This window comes from Sciurus carolinensis, chromosome 5, assembly GCF_902686445.1.
Source record: "Sciurus carolinensis chromosome 5, mSciCar1.2, whole genome shotgun sequence".
Lineage (NCBI taxonomy): Eukaryota > Metazoa > Chordata > Mammalia > Rodentia > Sciuridae > Sciurus > Sciurus carolinensis.
In genome coordinates, this window is record NC_062217.1 from 141,775 (window position 1) to 156,495 (window position 14,721).

At 47.9% G+C, this 14,721-nt stretch overlaps 1 protein-coding gene across 3 annotated transcripts; it reads right to left on the bottom strand.

Moving 5' to 3' along the window:
• Positions 1–4,020: 4,020 nt before the first annotated feature.
• Positions 4,021–13,135, bottom strand: Champ1 (chromosome alignment maintaining phosphoprotein 1). 3 transcript variants are annotated; one of them, XM_047554178.1, is made up of 3 exons: positions 12,806–13,134; positions 9,914–10,022; positions 4,021–7,666 (listed from the first exon to the last, which is right to left on the bottom strand). In XM_047554178.1, exon 3 carries the CDS (start codon positions 7,624–7,626, stop codon positions 5,191–5,193), a length of 2,436 nt encoding a protein of 811 aa, XP_047410134.1. In that variant the 5' UTR covers positions 7,627–7,666; positions 9,914–10,022; positions 12,806–13,134; the 3' UTR covers positions 4,021–5,190. The 3 variants fall into 3 exon arrangements, with proteins under 3 accessions (XP_047410134.1, XP_047410135.1, XP_047410136.1); XM_047554179.1 differs by lacking the exon at positions 12,806–13,134 and adding an exon at positions 10,278–12,729; XM_047554180.1 differs by lacking the exon at positions 9,914–10,022 and having other exon boundaries at positions 12,806–13,135.
• Between the last annotated feature and the right edge of the window lie 1,586 nt (positions 13,136–14,721).

Consider the following 14,721-nt stretch of genomic DNA (forward strand, 5'->3'; position numbering starts at 1 on the left):
GCTGTGTTTATCTGTGCCATCATGGAGTGGAATTTCAGGAGAGTAGAATATGGAGTCCAGGAAATCACTTCTCTGCAACCCCGCCCTACACTCCATCAGGCCAAGAGCTGCTGCAGCCGGGCAGAGACAAGTACTTGGAGCCCCCTGGACACTTCATACGTGAGCTCAAGGGCAGAAGGCCAGAAACAGGGCACTGCAGAGGCCTCTGGGAAGTGTAGTCTTTGAAACGGAGTGACTTACGAGAGACTGGGCCATTTAGGATCATGGGTTTTAAGAAGTGGTCACCATTAACGTGAGGAGTACCTGCTCAGAAGTACAGTCCCCAGAGGCCTCTGGGAGTTGCAGGATGCACCCAACACCACTTAGTGGATTCTAGATAATTCACCGTGGAGGCCTCTGGGAGCCCCAGGCTACACATTCACTCAGCATTCCCAGGGATTTTGGACAATGTAGTCTAAGAGTTCTGCGCATACAACCCTCATCCCAGCAGCCTATGGCAACTGCAAGCAGTATGCTCACCCAGCTTTCTGGGTAGTGGAGTCCAGCACTCTACAATGCAGCCCTCATCTCAGAGGCCTCTGGGAGCTGCAGCCCATCCTACCTAAGTAGGAACTGTCACAAGCCCACAGGACACCCTGAGGATTCTGGATAGTGTGGTTCAAAGTTCTGCTGATGTGGACCTCAATGGGAAGGTGTCTGGGAGCTGCAGGGCTTCTGGATAGTGTAGTCTGGCCTTCTGTCTGTACAGCCCTCACCATGAAGGCCTCTGGGAGTTGCAGGATGCACACTCTCCTTGGCACCTCCCTCTGCCAGGATTCCAGGTAGTGTAGTTCAGTCACTTCTCTGCCCTGTGGTCCAAACCACAGAAGATCCTTGTAACTGCAGGCCCTGTAGATTGTGGGAATGTAGTCTAGTGTTTTGCCTGCATACCCATTTCAGGTGGACCACAGAGCTGCAGGCCACATTCTCATCCTGGCTCTACGAGGATTGTAGGTAGTGAAGTCAACTCTACCTGCAGCCCTCATCACAGGAATCTCTGGGAGTTACAGGCTGCATATCACCCAGGACCCCCGGGGATTCTGGGCAGCACAGTCTGGACTTCTGCCCTTGTAGCCCCCACAGCAGATGTCTCTGGAAACTGCAGTCCCCAAGGATTGTGGGTGGTGTATGTCATTCTGCCCAGACAGCCTTCGCTGCAGTGGCCTCTGGGAATTGCAGGCTGCATTGGATCCTGGGTAGTGCAGTACCTCTCACCTGTGTAGCCCTCAACACAGAGTCTCCTGGCAGCTGCCTGCCACATGCTTGCCCAGGCACCTCTGAGGATTCTGTGCAGTGGTCTATCATTCTGCTGCTCAACCTTCACCATGTAGTCCTCTGGAAGCCTCGGGTCACATGCTTTCCCTGGTACCCTGAGTATTCTGGGTAGTGTAGTTGTTCTGCCCATGTAACCCTGCTGCAGAGGTTCCTGGGAGCTGAGGGCCCCTGAAGATTCTGGGTAGCATTCTGCCTACACAACCCTCACTATGGGGTCCACAGGAGCTGCAGGCTGCCTGTTGGCCCTGGTCCCCCAAGCTTTCTGGACGGTACAGCCTGGTGTCTGACCATACAGCTATCACTACAGTGGCCCCTGGAACTTTCCAGATGATCCACCCCACTGAACAGACTCACCCAGCAAATCCCAGCATCATCTGGTTTCCTCAACAAAAATTTCAGTCACATAATGGCAAGAACTCCTTAATACAGTCATAATATTATCAATTGGAAGTAATCAAGAATAATTCCTTAATATCAAATGCCAAATCAATGGATTTCTCAAATTGTTTCAAATAAATTTCACAGACATAATAATTGGGTTCAAACTAGCAGCATCCAATGCACTTGATGTTTCTCAAGTCCTCATCCTTCTGCTCATTGCCTATTTATTCACAAGTAGGTAATTCAGACTGTGGAACTTCCCAGTCTGCCTGCTTTGCTCTGGCTTTTCCTGGTGTCTGGGTTAGGGTTAGGGCTAGGGTTGCACATGCCAGGACCACTCCACACTGAGCCATAACCCCACCCCAAGACCCTTCTTACAACATTCACATTTCCTCTTTCAACTCCTGCTTCATGTGTGCTGAAGCCACAGCTGTCTTTGCAGGGAGGATAGGTGTTTAACACTGAACTGGCTCTCCATTAAATAGACTTTATTGCTAGTATATTTCCTTCCCTAAGCTCTACTTCTCTGAAGTTAAAAATATAAACCAACTTCTGGTGTTTGAATCTTTTTTTTTTTTACTTTTAAATTTATTTTTATATGTTAAGTGTGCCTTTAGGTACTGTTCTATAACTTACCAACCTTGTCAGTTTGTCTTACACTGAGGGCATATTGACCACTCACAACCATAACTAAAGACAGACTCTGTCCTACCCACTCAACCCCAAGGTAGGGATGGGGCTTCTGAAACCACATAGGGGTGACCCTGTACATCACTGTCTACTGTTTCTCCAGAGAAGGCACACCCAACATAAACACGCCAGCCAGGTGTCCAAGGTAGGAAGGCTGCTGGAGGGAATTTGCCAATGACAGTAACCAGACCTTATGAGGTCACTTTTTTGGTCTTGGGGGTTCTTATCTTGTGGTTATGGGTGGTTGGGTTAACTGTGGAGGCATACATGAACCATGCAGTGGAGGACCTAGATCCACAGGCAGTGGGACAGATATGTCATCAAGGAAACCAACGTGGCCATGGGAGGCCAGGTAAGGAATCAGAAACTGAACTTCCAAGCCCAGGTCTGATAGGCAGAATAGCCCCCTAGATGCCCAGGTCCTAATCCCTAGAACCTGGGATCACAGCAGCTGACAGCAAAAGAGGACTAAAGCTGCTTGTCCTGACGCAGGAAGGTGTTCCCAGGCCACCTGGACAGGTCAAGATGACCACAGTGCCCTTCAGAGCAAGGGGAGGCAGCAGCTGGAAAAGGGCTAACAACTGAGCAGTCACAGCCACCATAGTACTGGTTTTGCAGAGGTGGGAAGGGAACTGAGTCAAGAAGAGCAGGGTCTCCAGCAGTTGAGGGCACAGAAGTGGGTTCTCCTGGAGTCTCCAGGAGGGAAAGCCATGTGACCCCACATTCTAGCCAGGGAACCACAATCATCATAGGGCACCCGTGGGCCTGAGCCACATCCTAGGCACTGTGACAGCAGTAGGAAGCTAATGCACCACGTGATCACGATTACACTTCAATAGTCATGGCCAGATTAGGAAGGATACAATTTCAGGGATTTTAGGTCTGGGCTGTAATTCAACTAAAAAAGGAACACTGCCTTGTGATGCTTGCAGATCTTATTTGATAAACACCCCTCCAGGTCCTCACCCAAAAAAGGTCACAGAATCTACACCAATATTAAAAACAAAAGCAGTATCTCCTATAGACAGGCTCAGGTCGAGCAGAAGTAATTACCAAATCAGTCAACTAACATTCAATGGCATCAAATCCATATATGCAGAGTAAAAGATGGCATGTGAACACAACAGGCTGAGTTCATTAACAGTACTAATTTCAAGGATGAGAATGGAAAGGCCTGAGGGGGTCAGTCTGATAAAGATGCTGCCACACAGGAAGCATGCTACCAAGTCCAGTCCTGTAAGTTGAAGCTCTGAAGAAACATCAAGAGGTGAAGAGTTAGAGCCAAGAACTGCAGCTTCACCAGGCAGGGTTCAGCTTTGAGGGCAAATGGCTAAGTGAACCCAGTGTTGCAATGCTGGCCAGAACCCTTCAACACCACATGCTTCACAAGGCTGCACAGGGCAGGTGAGACAGGCAAGTGCAGAATCCCAGGGCTTGTCATATGCTCAAGTGCACAGAAGAGACTTCCCCCACAGAGCTCCCAGTGCACAACCTCCCTGATGTGCTGGTCACAGGACACACAGAACACATGGCTTAGAAAGTGCTGCTCAATGCTATGTTGAAAACAAGAGGAGGTGGGAGAAAAGAGACCTGGATATCATGCAGTGAAAATTACACCAAAGAAAACGACACTGCTGACATGAAAGTCTTTTTAATTTGGTTGATACACATTTGACAAAATATTTTAGAATAAAATAATCCTCAACAGGTACAAGGTATTTACAGTAACATAACTGTGGAAAACAAAACTGATATATCTCTTTAACAGAAACGTCTATTTACAAAAGCTCTTACTGTGAACCTGGAAGACTTTCAACTCCTACCCACTACTCTGGTCTTAAACCCAACAGGGGGAGAGAGGCCCAGCAGTATGAGGTAGGGAACACTAACACATGACAGTTAAGGATCAGCTGTGGGTTGGGGTACGTACGGCTCAGTAGTACAGCACTGGCCTAGTGTGTGTGAGGTCCTGGGTTTCATCACCAGCACCGCAGAAAAGAGGGGAAAAAAGCTCATCTGAGATCACCTAGTAATCCAATAGTGTGGGCTGACAGGAAAGTGAGCGCAGGACAGCAGATGGAAGACTGCTAGAATAACCAAGAATAAGAAGAGCCCCCTCACAGGCCTTCCCCGCAGCCCCTGCAGGACTACTTCAAAGACTTCCTCAACCTTCCCTGTCAGCAGAAAATCAGCAACCCTGAGACTCAGCTTTCCGTGACATAAAAGCTATGAGCATCTAAAAACTGTTCAAGATTTATAAAATAATTTTACATAATCAAATAGAAAATAACTCTTATGATTTTAAAATACATTCAGGGGAACAAAATTTTTCTCAAATTTACTTTTCATGCCTATTCTTAAACATTCCATATAATAATTTTTTGTGGGTGCTGGGGACTGAACCCAGAGCCTGGCACAGGCTAGGCAAGTGTTCTACCACTAACCTGTACCCCAGCCCTCCACCTAATAACCTCTATTGTCTGAAACTGGGTTTCACATACAAACACATTTTAACTGGAGTTCAGAACTTGCTTGTTTACTACATATAATGCCTACTTCTCTGTTACTATTTGAATATACTTAAATGAGAAGTTTATCCATCTAAAATATACAGTAGAAAGTTGATTTACAAGACAGCCACATAACAGTGGGAAAAAGACCAAGTACTTATCCTTTCAACACTAGTGAGACGATCACACACAGTACATGCTACACATTACCATCTACTGGCCCAACCAGGCTACAAAACAAGCTACAGTCTCCACAGACAGCGCTGTACAGCAAGTGTTCACAACTGCTCAAAAATCAAATCTGTGGTTCCTCCAAGGGGGACTCAAGAGCTTCCATCAGCTTTTTATTTGCTTCTTCATTATGCCTGCTTTGACAATGAGTTAGGTGTTTCTTAAAGCCCCTTGGGAAATTTGATTCAAAATTACAACGTGGACATTTAAGTAAACTTTGCCCGTGAGCTGCTACGTGATTCTTAAGGAGAGATTCCAAAAGAAAGGCCTTTCCACAAATTGTGCACTTGTAAGGACTGTGGACATTGTGCTTATTAACTAAATGATGCAAAACAGCACCTTTCTTCATAGCGCGACAGCAACAGATCTTGCAGTAATACTTCCCCTTCCCACGCTTCATGTATTTTGCAATCTCCTCTTCTGAGATGAATGCTTCTTTTTCTTCAGTGAACTGTAGCACGTTTCTGGATTGCTCTGGACTTGTCATGTCCATTTTGTTCTCTTTACCAAAATCAATAGATTCCACATCCACCTGCTCTTGATCACTGCTTGACTCCTGGCCCTTCATGTCTATGGCATCCAGGTCTGTTCTGAGGAATTCGCTGCTGCTCAGCTCAGCATCTGAGCCCTCCTGGCTGTCCTTCTTGAGCTTCTTGGAGGAAGGGAACAGGGCATCTTCCAAGAGTTTCTTAGGAGTGGCCAGAAGCTCTTCCTGAACCAAAAGATTTTGGTCCTCTGTGGCATCTACCTGTAGTTCATCGCCAAGCTCTGCTGCTTTCTGAGCTTCTGAGAACACAACAGACTTGGACAGTTCAGGGAACAGGGCATGCTTCCGGGGCTCTGGGAAAAGAACACGTTTCCGTGGCTCAGGAGAGGCAGGAGGAGCTGCTCTGGTGCACTCAGGAAACAGTGCAGACTTTCGAGACTCAGCATCAATAGAAAGGACAGGCTTCCAAATATCCGAAGCTGCTCTTGGGGACTCAGATGGCCCAGAAGGACCTGGCTTCCGGGTCTCAGGGAAGACAGTGGGCTTCTGAGTTTCCATTACAAAGGAAGACTTCCAGAGATCAGGAGAACCACCACGGGAACTTTTTTGGGACTCCGAAAAATCAAGTGAAGCAGGAGAAGTTTTCCGCTGGTCAGAAGAAAGCTTCCAAAGGTCTGGTGACCCTGAGGGTTTCCTGAGCTCTGGAGAGCCTGCTGGGCTACGGATCTCTGGGGAGAGCGGTGGGCCTGGTCTACGAAGCTCAGGAGACACTGGGGGAACTGCTTTCCAGTGCTCAGGTGACAAGGCAGGGGATGACTTCCGGAGCTCTGGTGGTCCAGACTTCCATGACTCTGGAGATGTTGGGGGAGTTTTCCAGGAGCCAGATGAGACTGGAGACGACTTCCAGGACGCAGGGGACACAGACGAAGCTGGTTTCCAAGGTCCAGGTGATATGGAAGGAATTGGTTTCCACGGTCCAGGAGACACAGATGGCGCAGGTTTAGTTGGCTTCCAAGGTCCTGAAGATGCCGAAGGACTGGACTTCCAAGGCCTTGGGGATCCGGGTGGCCCTGGCTTCCAGGAGCCTGGCGACACAGCTGGGGCTGGTCTTCGGGGCTCTGGGGAGACAGCAGGGAATGGCTTCCAAAGTTCAGGAGACTCTGACGGGGATGGCTTCTTTGGCTCTGGGGAGGCAGTCCGGGTGGTCTTCCGAGATTCTGGGGACGCAGTTGGGGACGGCCCCCAAGGCTCGGGGGAAGCAGCCAGAACCGGTGACTCTGGAGATGAGGCTGAAGGTGGTCCCCCTGTGTCTGCAAAGTGAGAGTGCTTCTGAGGCTTAGGGTTAGCAAGAGCAGCCTTTACTGGCTCAGGAGATAGAGTGACAGGTTTCTGTGGTTCTGGAGAGGGGACAGGGACAGGCTTCTGCAACTCAGATACAACAGGGGATGATTTTGGAAGCTCAGGAGAAGAAACAGGAGCAGGTTTCGAAGGGTCTGGAGGAGGAGAAGTTGCCTGCTCAGGAGGAACAGAAGGGCCAGGTTTCTGAAGCTCCAAGGGAGCAAGAGGAGCAGGTTCCGGAGACTCTGGAGACAGAACTGGACCTAGTTTCTGTGTTTCTATTGAGAGGGAAGTCCCGGGTTTCAGTTCTGCTGAATTAGTCGGCGTTTTCTGGTTTTCAGGAAGAAGGGGTATTCTCAAAGGATCTGTTTCTTTGTTCAACTGACTTCTTGGTTTATCATTCCATTTCTCTGGGGCCGCATGTTTGGATGTGATGTGATAGTACACATTGGAGTACATTTTGCTGGTGAAGAAGCACTTATGGCAATGAAAGAGCTTTGCACTTTTCTGGTAAAAGATCATCTTACCTAATCCCCCAGCATCCATTTCATCACAGAATTCTGGGTGGATAGTGCCCATGTGGATCTGCACATTTTCATAATCAGTGCCTCTGAAACTGCAGTGGTCACATTCCAAACGTACAGATGGTTTCCGAAGTTCCTGGAAAACTTCCATCTTCTTTCTGTTGGACTATGTTCTTTAAAAACTTTCAACACTGTGCAATAAAGTAAAAATAAATTATTTTCATGGACACTGTTTTGAATAAAATGCTGTCCTACCTATAACTGCATGATTTTAGATCTAGAATAGTATGTGCTTTATTAGATATATCTCTAAAAGGGCTGGGGATATAGCTTAGTTGGTAGATTGCTTTCCTCGAAAGCACAAGGCCCTGGATTCAATCCCCAGCACCACAAAAAAAAAAAAGTCTCTAAAAGATTTTAAGAGAAGAATATGGAACTAATGTTCTGAGTCACAGATACTCTGCTGGTTTTACATACATCATCTTGATAGAAGAAAGACATGAATGGTAGGAATGTGAGGTTAAGGGAATAGTTCTATAAAATGAGTCACTGTGCTGACCCACATGCTTTCTTTTCCAAGAAGCAATTTAGTTACAGCCCTGCTGTAGTAGACAGGCTATGTCCATTTCGAAGCAAACTACCTGTTATCTGCAGGAGAAATGCAGGCCTAAAATAATCTAATTCATAATTTTAGAATAATTTTTAAATAATATTTCTTCATCACACACACTGGCTTGCACAAAAGTTTAAAATTTAAGGCTATTATCCTTGCAAAGCTGGATTTTAAATTATGCTTTCTCATTTTTTTTTTTTTTAACCATTCAATAAGCTTTTCCTAATTTTGACCTTTTTTTTTGACCTTAGGTTTTAGAGTGCTGGGACCTGGGATGAAGCCATGGCCTTGTGCAGGTTAGGCAAGCTCTACCACTGAGCTGAGCTACACCATCAACCTGATACATGTCACTCAACTCCATCTGGTATAAGGAGGTAAGAATCCAGCCTGATATTTTCACCCTGAATCACTTGTCTCAACAGCCTGATCGCACAGCTCTTTCTCCATGTGAGGACCATTCAGCATTTACTAATTTCCATGTACAACTCTACTCTAGACTCTTCTGTGTACTGTTCCCTCTCTACTTCCCATCCCTGCTACTTCCATTCTGGTATGCCAATCTCAGCAGGTGATCAAGCAACCAATAACAGAGCTTTTATAACTACTGTACATTGTTGAGTTTATGCCAAGTGGACGGAAACATCTTTTCTCATTATCAGCCAGGCACAGTGGCATGTGCCAGCATCCCCACTACTTGGGAAACTGAGGCAGGAGGATGCCTGAGTCCAGGGGTTCAAAGTCAGTCAGGGCAATATCGTGAGAATCTGTCACTAAAATTTTTGTTTTTGATTATTTTTTCCATCAAATGATACTTGAACAGCCACTGCCAACAGCATGTGGGATGTTCTTGCTAAGGTGATGGGGATGGCACATTCTTTCCACAGGACTGCTCCTCAAGAGAGCAGCACAAGTCAGACACTTCAGTCACAGGATCAGAACACAGGCGAGAAAGATAACATCACTGATTCTGATAAGTTCTGCTTTTTTTTGGTGGCACTGGGGATTGACCCAGAGTCTTATGCATGATAGGCGAGCACTTTAGCAACTGAGATATACCACCAGCCCATAAATTTTGTTTTTAAAGATGCTACTGCTGACTGCTGTTTACAACTACCTCTATCAGTGGTGTCTCATTTGCTTTTTTTGATCTAAAGCTAAACAGAAGATAGACATTCCCCAGCAATTATACTGTCTTTTAGAAAATTATTTCAAGGCCCAAAAAAACTATACCAGAAGAAAAATATAGTTACTAAGTTCTGAAGAAAAATCTCTAAAATGATCATTAACTTACAAACATGATGAAAAAATCAGGCAAAAATCATTGGCTAACCACCTAGGGCCCAAATTTCAATAAAACTAAAGACTTTAGAGGAAGATGAGAGAAAGATGTGTATCAATAACCCCATCTGGCTGTAGTGGAGACAGTGAACGGCCAAGAACTGCTGGCAGCAAAGAAGCATCATGTCACACATCTCATAAGCATCACAGAACATGTAGGAGTTCACCTGGCCTCCCTCCTTCCTCGACCTGCCACCAAAGTTCCAACACCCTTGTCTGCTGCCACCAAGTCACATCTTTCTTCAAAAAGTTCTTCAAAGAATGGGAGGTAATTCATTCTTCATACCCCAGTTCTACCAGGGGCATGCATATTCAGCACACCTTCACACACTATTACTGAGACAGGTGTGTAGAGTTTTTCCTCAACAACTCCAGCACTTTTCCCTCTTTCTAATCATAAAATATTCTCCTAAACATTAAATTCTGGATAAATGATTTTAGTGTGGAAAAGAAAAAAAACTGTAACATGCTCTTTCCTGCCACTTACCAGCTGTCTTACAGGACACCTAGGAAGTGGCCTTCAAAGGGCAGGTGGTCTACATGGCTTTCTAACACACAGAAAACTGCCTCAGTAGGGCAAAGATGAGAAGCTGAATCTGAAAAAAACAAACAAAAAACAAAAAGGGAAGGTAATCAAAATTACAACTCTATGACCATCTGGACCACTTAGTTCTTTGTCCCTCTCGCCACAGGGACCCGCTTCAACAGTGAGGGATCCCACCAGTAAGCCTGGACACAGCACCAAAGCCTGCAGCAGACACCCACATGACACTGCTCTTTTCTCACTGTGTATTACAATCAACTATGAAATTACACCCATGTTGGACCAGACCCTTCTCAAATTGACCCACCTGACATCAGCTTAGACCGTCTGGGTACATGACCCACACTTTTACTCTCTGACAGCACTCACGCCTGCTGGTGCAGATCATAAGGAGCTGATGTTCTGCTGATCAACGTTGTTCATGTGCAGCAGGAGAAACAACACAATCAACAGGACCCAACAGGAAAAAAGGAAGAGGACTGGCAGGAGGCGTGATGGTGGTGTTCTGACCCACGGGAGGAAGGGCAGACCTGCCCCAGTGACTGCTCTGGCCTTTTTTCTCCCCGTGTTCATTTCAACAAGAAAGTTTCCTGATCTGCTGAGTATGCTGACAAGAACAGAATGGGATACACTGGCTATGCACAGAAGGTCACTGCCTGTGTGTCCACCTACTCCTTCCTGTCTCCCCTATGGCTCAACACTCTTTGACACCTGTCCATGCTCCCCCATTCATCACCCTGCTACCACAGACGACTCCAAACCCTACAAGTCTAATGTAACTTGCCTGCTCACAATCCCTGTCTGCCAAACACCTGCAGTATAAAATCTGAACACAGCACAGAAAGCTCCCAACCAGAATGCATTTTCAAAAGTACTGACCACATATAACTCCCCAGCTCTTCTCAATCTCAATCTTTAAACACACACTTCCTGCCCTTTACATTCTGTCTTGCTACCTACCCATCAGGCAAATCTTTTCATCCCTCAAACTCTTCACCTTTTTAGACAATGGCTAATTTCCCAATCCCCCAATCTCCCTATACCCAGCTATAAGCTACTTCCAGGGTAGAAGTCACCCTGGGGCACTTCAGCCTGATTCAAGACTATCCAGTTACTCACCTCTGAAACCTTTGTACATCCTTGAAACAGTGTGTGCTCAGAAAACATATGCTCAATCCCAACACTGTCTTATGAAGGTTGAGGATCCAATCTTAAACTCAAAGACTTTGAAATCAGAAGTGACCTGAGCACCCATCTATGGAAGCATCTACTTTAAAATTTCAACTTAAGAGTTGAGGAAACTCAAGTCTGATATTAAATGACTTGCCCAAGATCAGGTCAATGACCAGCATCTGACCAAGGACAAAACAGACCTTTGCTGTCTCTCCAGACTCTCTTTAGTATATCATGATCCAATGAACACAGTGGAATTCAGTAAGATCTTGAAAAGCCAGTACAAGGACCCAAAACTAACAAAATAAACCTTTTCAAATATTTAGAATCCAATAGCAACCGTGTAAGTACAGCACTAGAGGGAGTTGTGTCCCATATTCTGCACTAGGCAGAGCACCCCACACTCCACCTACTCTTGTCTCCAGCTCTGGGCAGGAGGGACAACACACCAAGAGTCACTAGCAAACGACGGAACATGCAAAACAGCAACACAATAGGTGGCACTGGAAAACGAGTCACAACTTCACATGCAGAAAAACTAAGGATAACACAGAAGCTGTTCTAGAAGCAACAGCAGAAGTCAGCAGAACAGATTTTAGCTCCACAGTTTTACAAACTACTCCACCATGAACTGTAACAAGATGCTTTGTCAGTAGGGCCATAATTAGAAGCCAGGAACAGAGTTTTGAGTCCAACCCTCTTTGTTTTATAACTGAGAAAACTGATGCTGAGGGACAGAAGTGACGGCTCAAAGATTACAACAATAATTAGGTCAGCAGAAGCCACAGAAGACCAAGATTTCTTGATTCCAAGTCTGTTGTAGCACAATGCTCTCTTTCCCACTCTGGCTGAACCATCCACAGGGCCATTCCAGGAAAAGTCCAGAATCCAGCTTTAAGACTCCAAAAAGAAAAATTCCTGGAACTTCGTGAGCTCCTAATACTAACTACAAATCGTCCAAATTAACAGAAATGTCTCTTGGCCTACTTTTCACCACTACAGACTGCATCTTTGGTGCTCTGCACGCCCACCATCATGCGATACCACATACTATAGCATTTATTCCCAATTTCTTCCTGGAGGCCTCACACAATGAATTGTCTTCTAAAATACATTCTGATATGTGGCTTTTTACATTAAAACCCAATTGTGCAGAGTATGTTTAAAACTAATTGGGTTCTCAGTCTACATACACTTTAGCATTACTCCTCATCCCTGGAGGTTCTTTCAATTAACCAAATTATTCTTCGAGTAGTTTTGTGCTATGAGAAATTTTAACAGGAAACACAAAGGTTTCCCATATACCTTTCCTACACCCTCCGTTTCTATACTACATCTTGCATTAATTAGTGTGAGGTGATTCCAACAAAAGTCGCCTGGAGAGCGATCCATTCACCGTGCACGCGGGCATCCGCCAGCGTCCCTCGGCAAACGTCACCGCCCTCGGGTGCCCGCGCCCGCGGCGGGGCAGCACCGCAAGCTCGCAGCCGGACCTGCGTTTTCCTCCGGATCCACCTCCCCACCCAGCTCGCCCCCGCTCGGCGCGTCCCCGGGCGCGGTCTCCTCCGACCCCGCGCGGCCGCCGCTAACCGCACATCAGCTGAAAGAGCGCGCGGCCCGCACGGCGCCTCGACCCGCCCGTTCCTTGCCGCCCGCTCTCACCCTCGGCGCGGTGGCGCGGACAGGCCTATGGCGCGGGATCCCTAATGGCGGCGGAACGCGGGGAGGACCGGAAGTGCCGCGCACCGCCCCGGAAGTGCCGCCCGCCCTCCTGCCTCCGTCCTCCGCGCGCCACGGTGAGCGCCGGAAGGTTCCGCTGCATCGACGAACCCAGGCGTCGCTCGAGTTCCCTTGGTCTCCTGTTGCTGCCCTTCGATCGGGCTTATTTTTAAAGGGGCAGGACTGGGCCGTGCAGCACCCTGGCGCCTGGTGACTCTGGACCAGGCCCCATGGTGTTGCCGCCACCGTCCAAGCGCGCGTGCTGCGCCGCGGCTGCCCGGCAGGCTGGCCTCTGCGCCTGCGCGCTCGCGAAGCGTGGCGCTCCGGGGTTGTGCGGCGCTGCCCGGGCCGCCCTGCGGGGCCGCGGAGCGCTGACCCGCGGGTGCCGCGCGCCTCTGCGGCCCTCTGCGGGCGGGTGAGGCCGCCTTGCCGTGGGAGTGCGTCTCTGGGGCAGGTGCGTGCCTGCGGCCATTCCCATACCCACGCTTAGGAAACAGTTATGCAGATCCGCCGTCCGTAAGAGGCGGTCGTGCACACCCGCCTCCGTAAGAGGCAAGAGGCGGTCGTGCACACCCGCCTCCGTAAGAGGCAAGAGGCGGTCGTGCACACCCGCCGTCCTTAAGAGGCAAGAGGCGGTCGTGCACACCCGCCTCCGTAAGAGGCAAGAGGCGGTCGTGCACACCCGCCGTCCTTAAGGGGCAAGAGGCGGTCGTGCACACCCGCCGTCCTTAAGGGGCAAGAGGCGGTCGTGCACACCCGCCGTCCTTAAGGGGCAAGAGGCGGTCGTGCACACCCGCCTCCGTAAGAGGCAAGAGGCGGTCGTGCACACCCGCCTCCGTAAGAGGCAAGAGGCGGTCGTGCACACCCGCCGTCCTTAAGAGGCAAGAGGCGGTCGTGCACACCCGCCGTCCTTAAGAGGCAAGAGGCGGTCGTGCACACCCGCCGTCCTTAAGAGGCAAGAGGCGGTCGTGCACACCCGCCGTCCTTAAGAGGCAAGAGGCGGTCGTGCACACCCGCCTCCGTAAGAGGCAAGAGGCGGTCGTGCACACCCGCCGTCCTTAAGAGGCAAGAGGCGGTCGTGCACACCCGCCGTCCTTAAGGGGCAAGAGGCGGTCGTGCACACCCGCCTCCGTAAGAGGCAAGAGGCGGTCGTGCACACCCGCCGTCCTTTCTTAATCAAATTGTCGGGGTTTTGAGCTTGAGTTATAGGACCTCTCTGTTCTGCACATCAGCTCTTCAGCAGATTTGTAACCCCAGGTATCCCCCAGTCTGTGGGTCGCCCTTTTACTGTGATAAGGATGTCTTTTCAAACATAAGTATTTTTAAATATTTTTACAAATGCCTCCAAAGAGTTTTAAATACTACACAATATATACTGTGAATTTTTGAATATGTAAAATAATGTAAACACAGAAACGCATATAAAGTAAACAGTGTTTTCAGATACAAATTTACACAGTAAAACCTAAAAAATACCATCCTCTATACAAAGTTAGTTTTTGTGAAGTTCTATTGGTCTGTTTTTCTTTTATGTGCCTTGTACCTTTGGTGTCATAGCCAGAAACTCATTGTCAAATCCAATGTCCTAAACTGTAGGCTCTTTTCTTCTCATACTTTCAGGTATTACATTTAGGTTTTCATACACTGAATTAGCGTTTGTATGTGGCATTAGATCAGGGTTCAACTTCAGTCTATTTTGCCTGTGGATATCCAGTTTTCCCAGTACCATTTGTTGAAAAGACTACCCTTTCCCCCATAAAAAGGACTTGGTACCCTTGTGTAAACCTGTTTGAGCTTATGTGCAAGGGTTTTCTGGGGGTGGGAGCTATCTGTTCCGCTGAGGTTCGTGTCTATCTATA

Coding starts and splice junctions, on each gene's coding strand:
- Champ1 (XM_047554180.1), bottom strand. CDS start 7,626: ATGGAAGTTTTCCAGGAACTTCGGAAACCATCTGTACGTTTGGAATGT.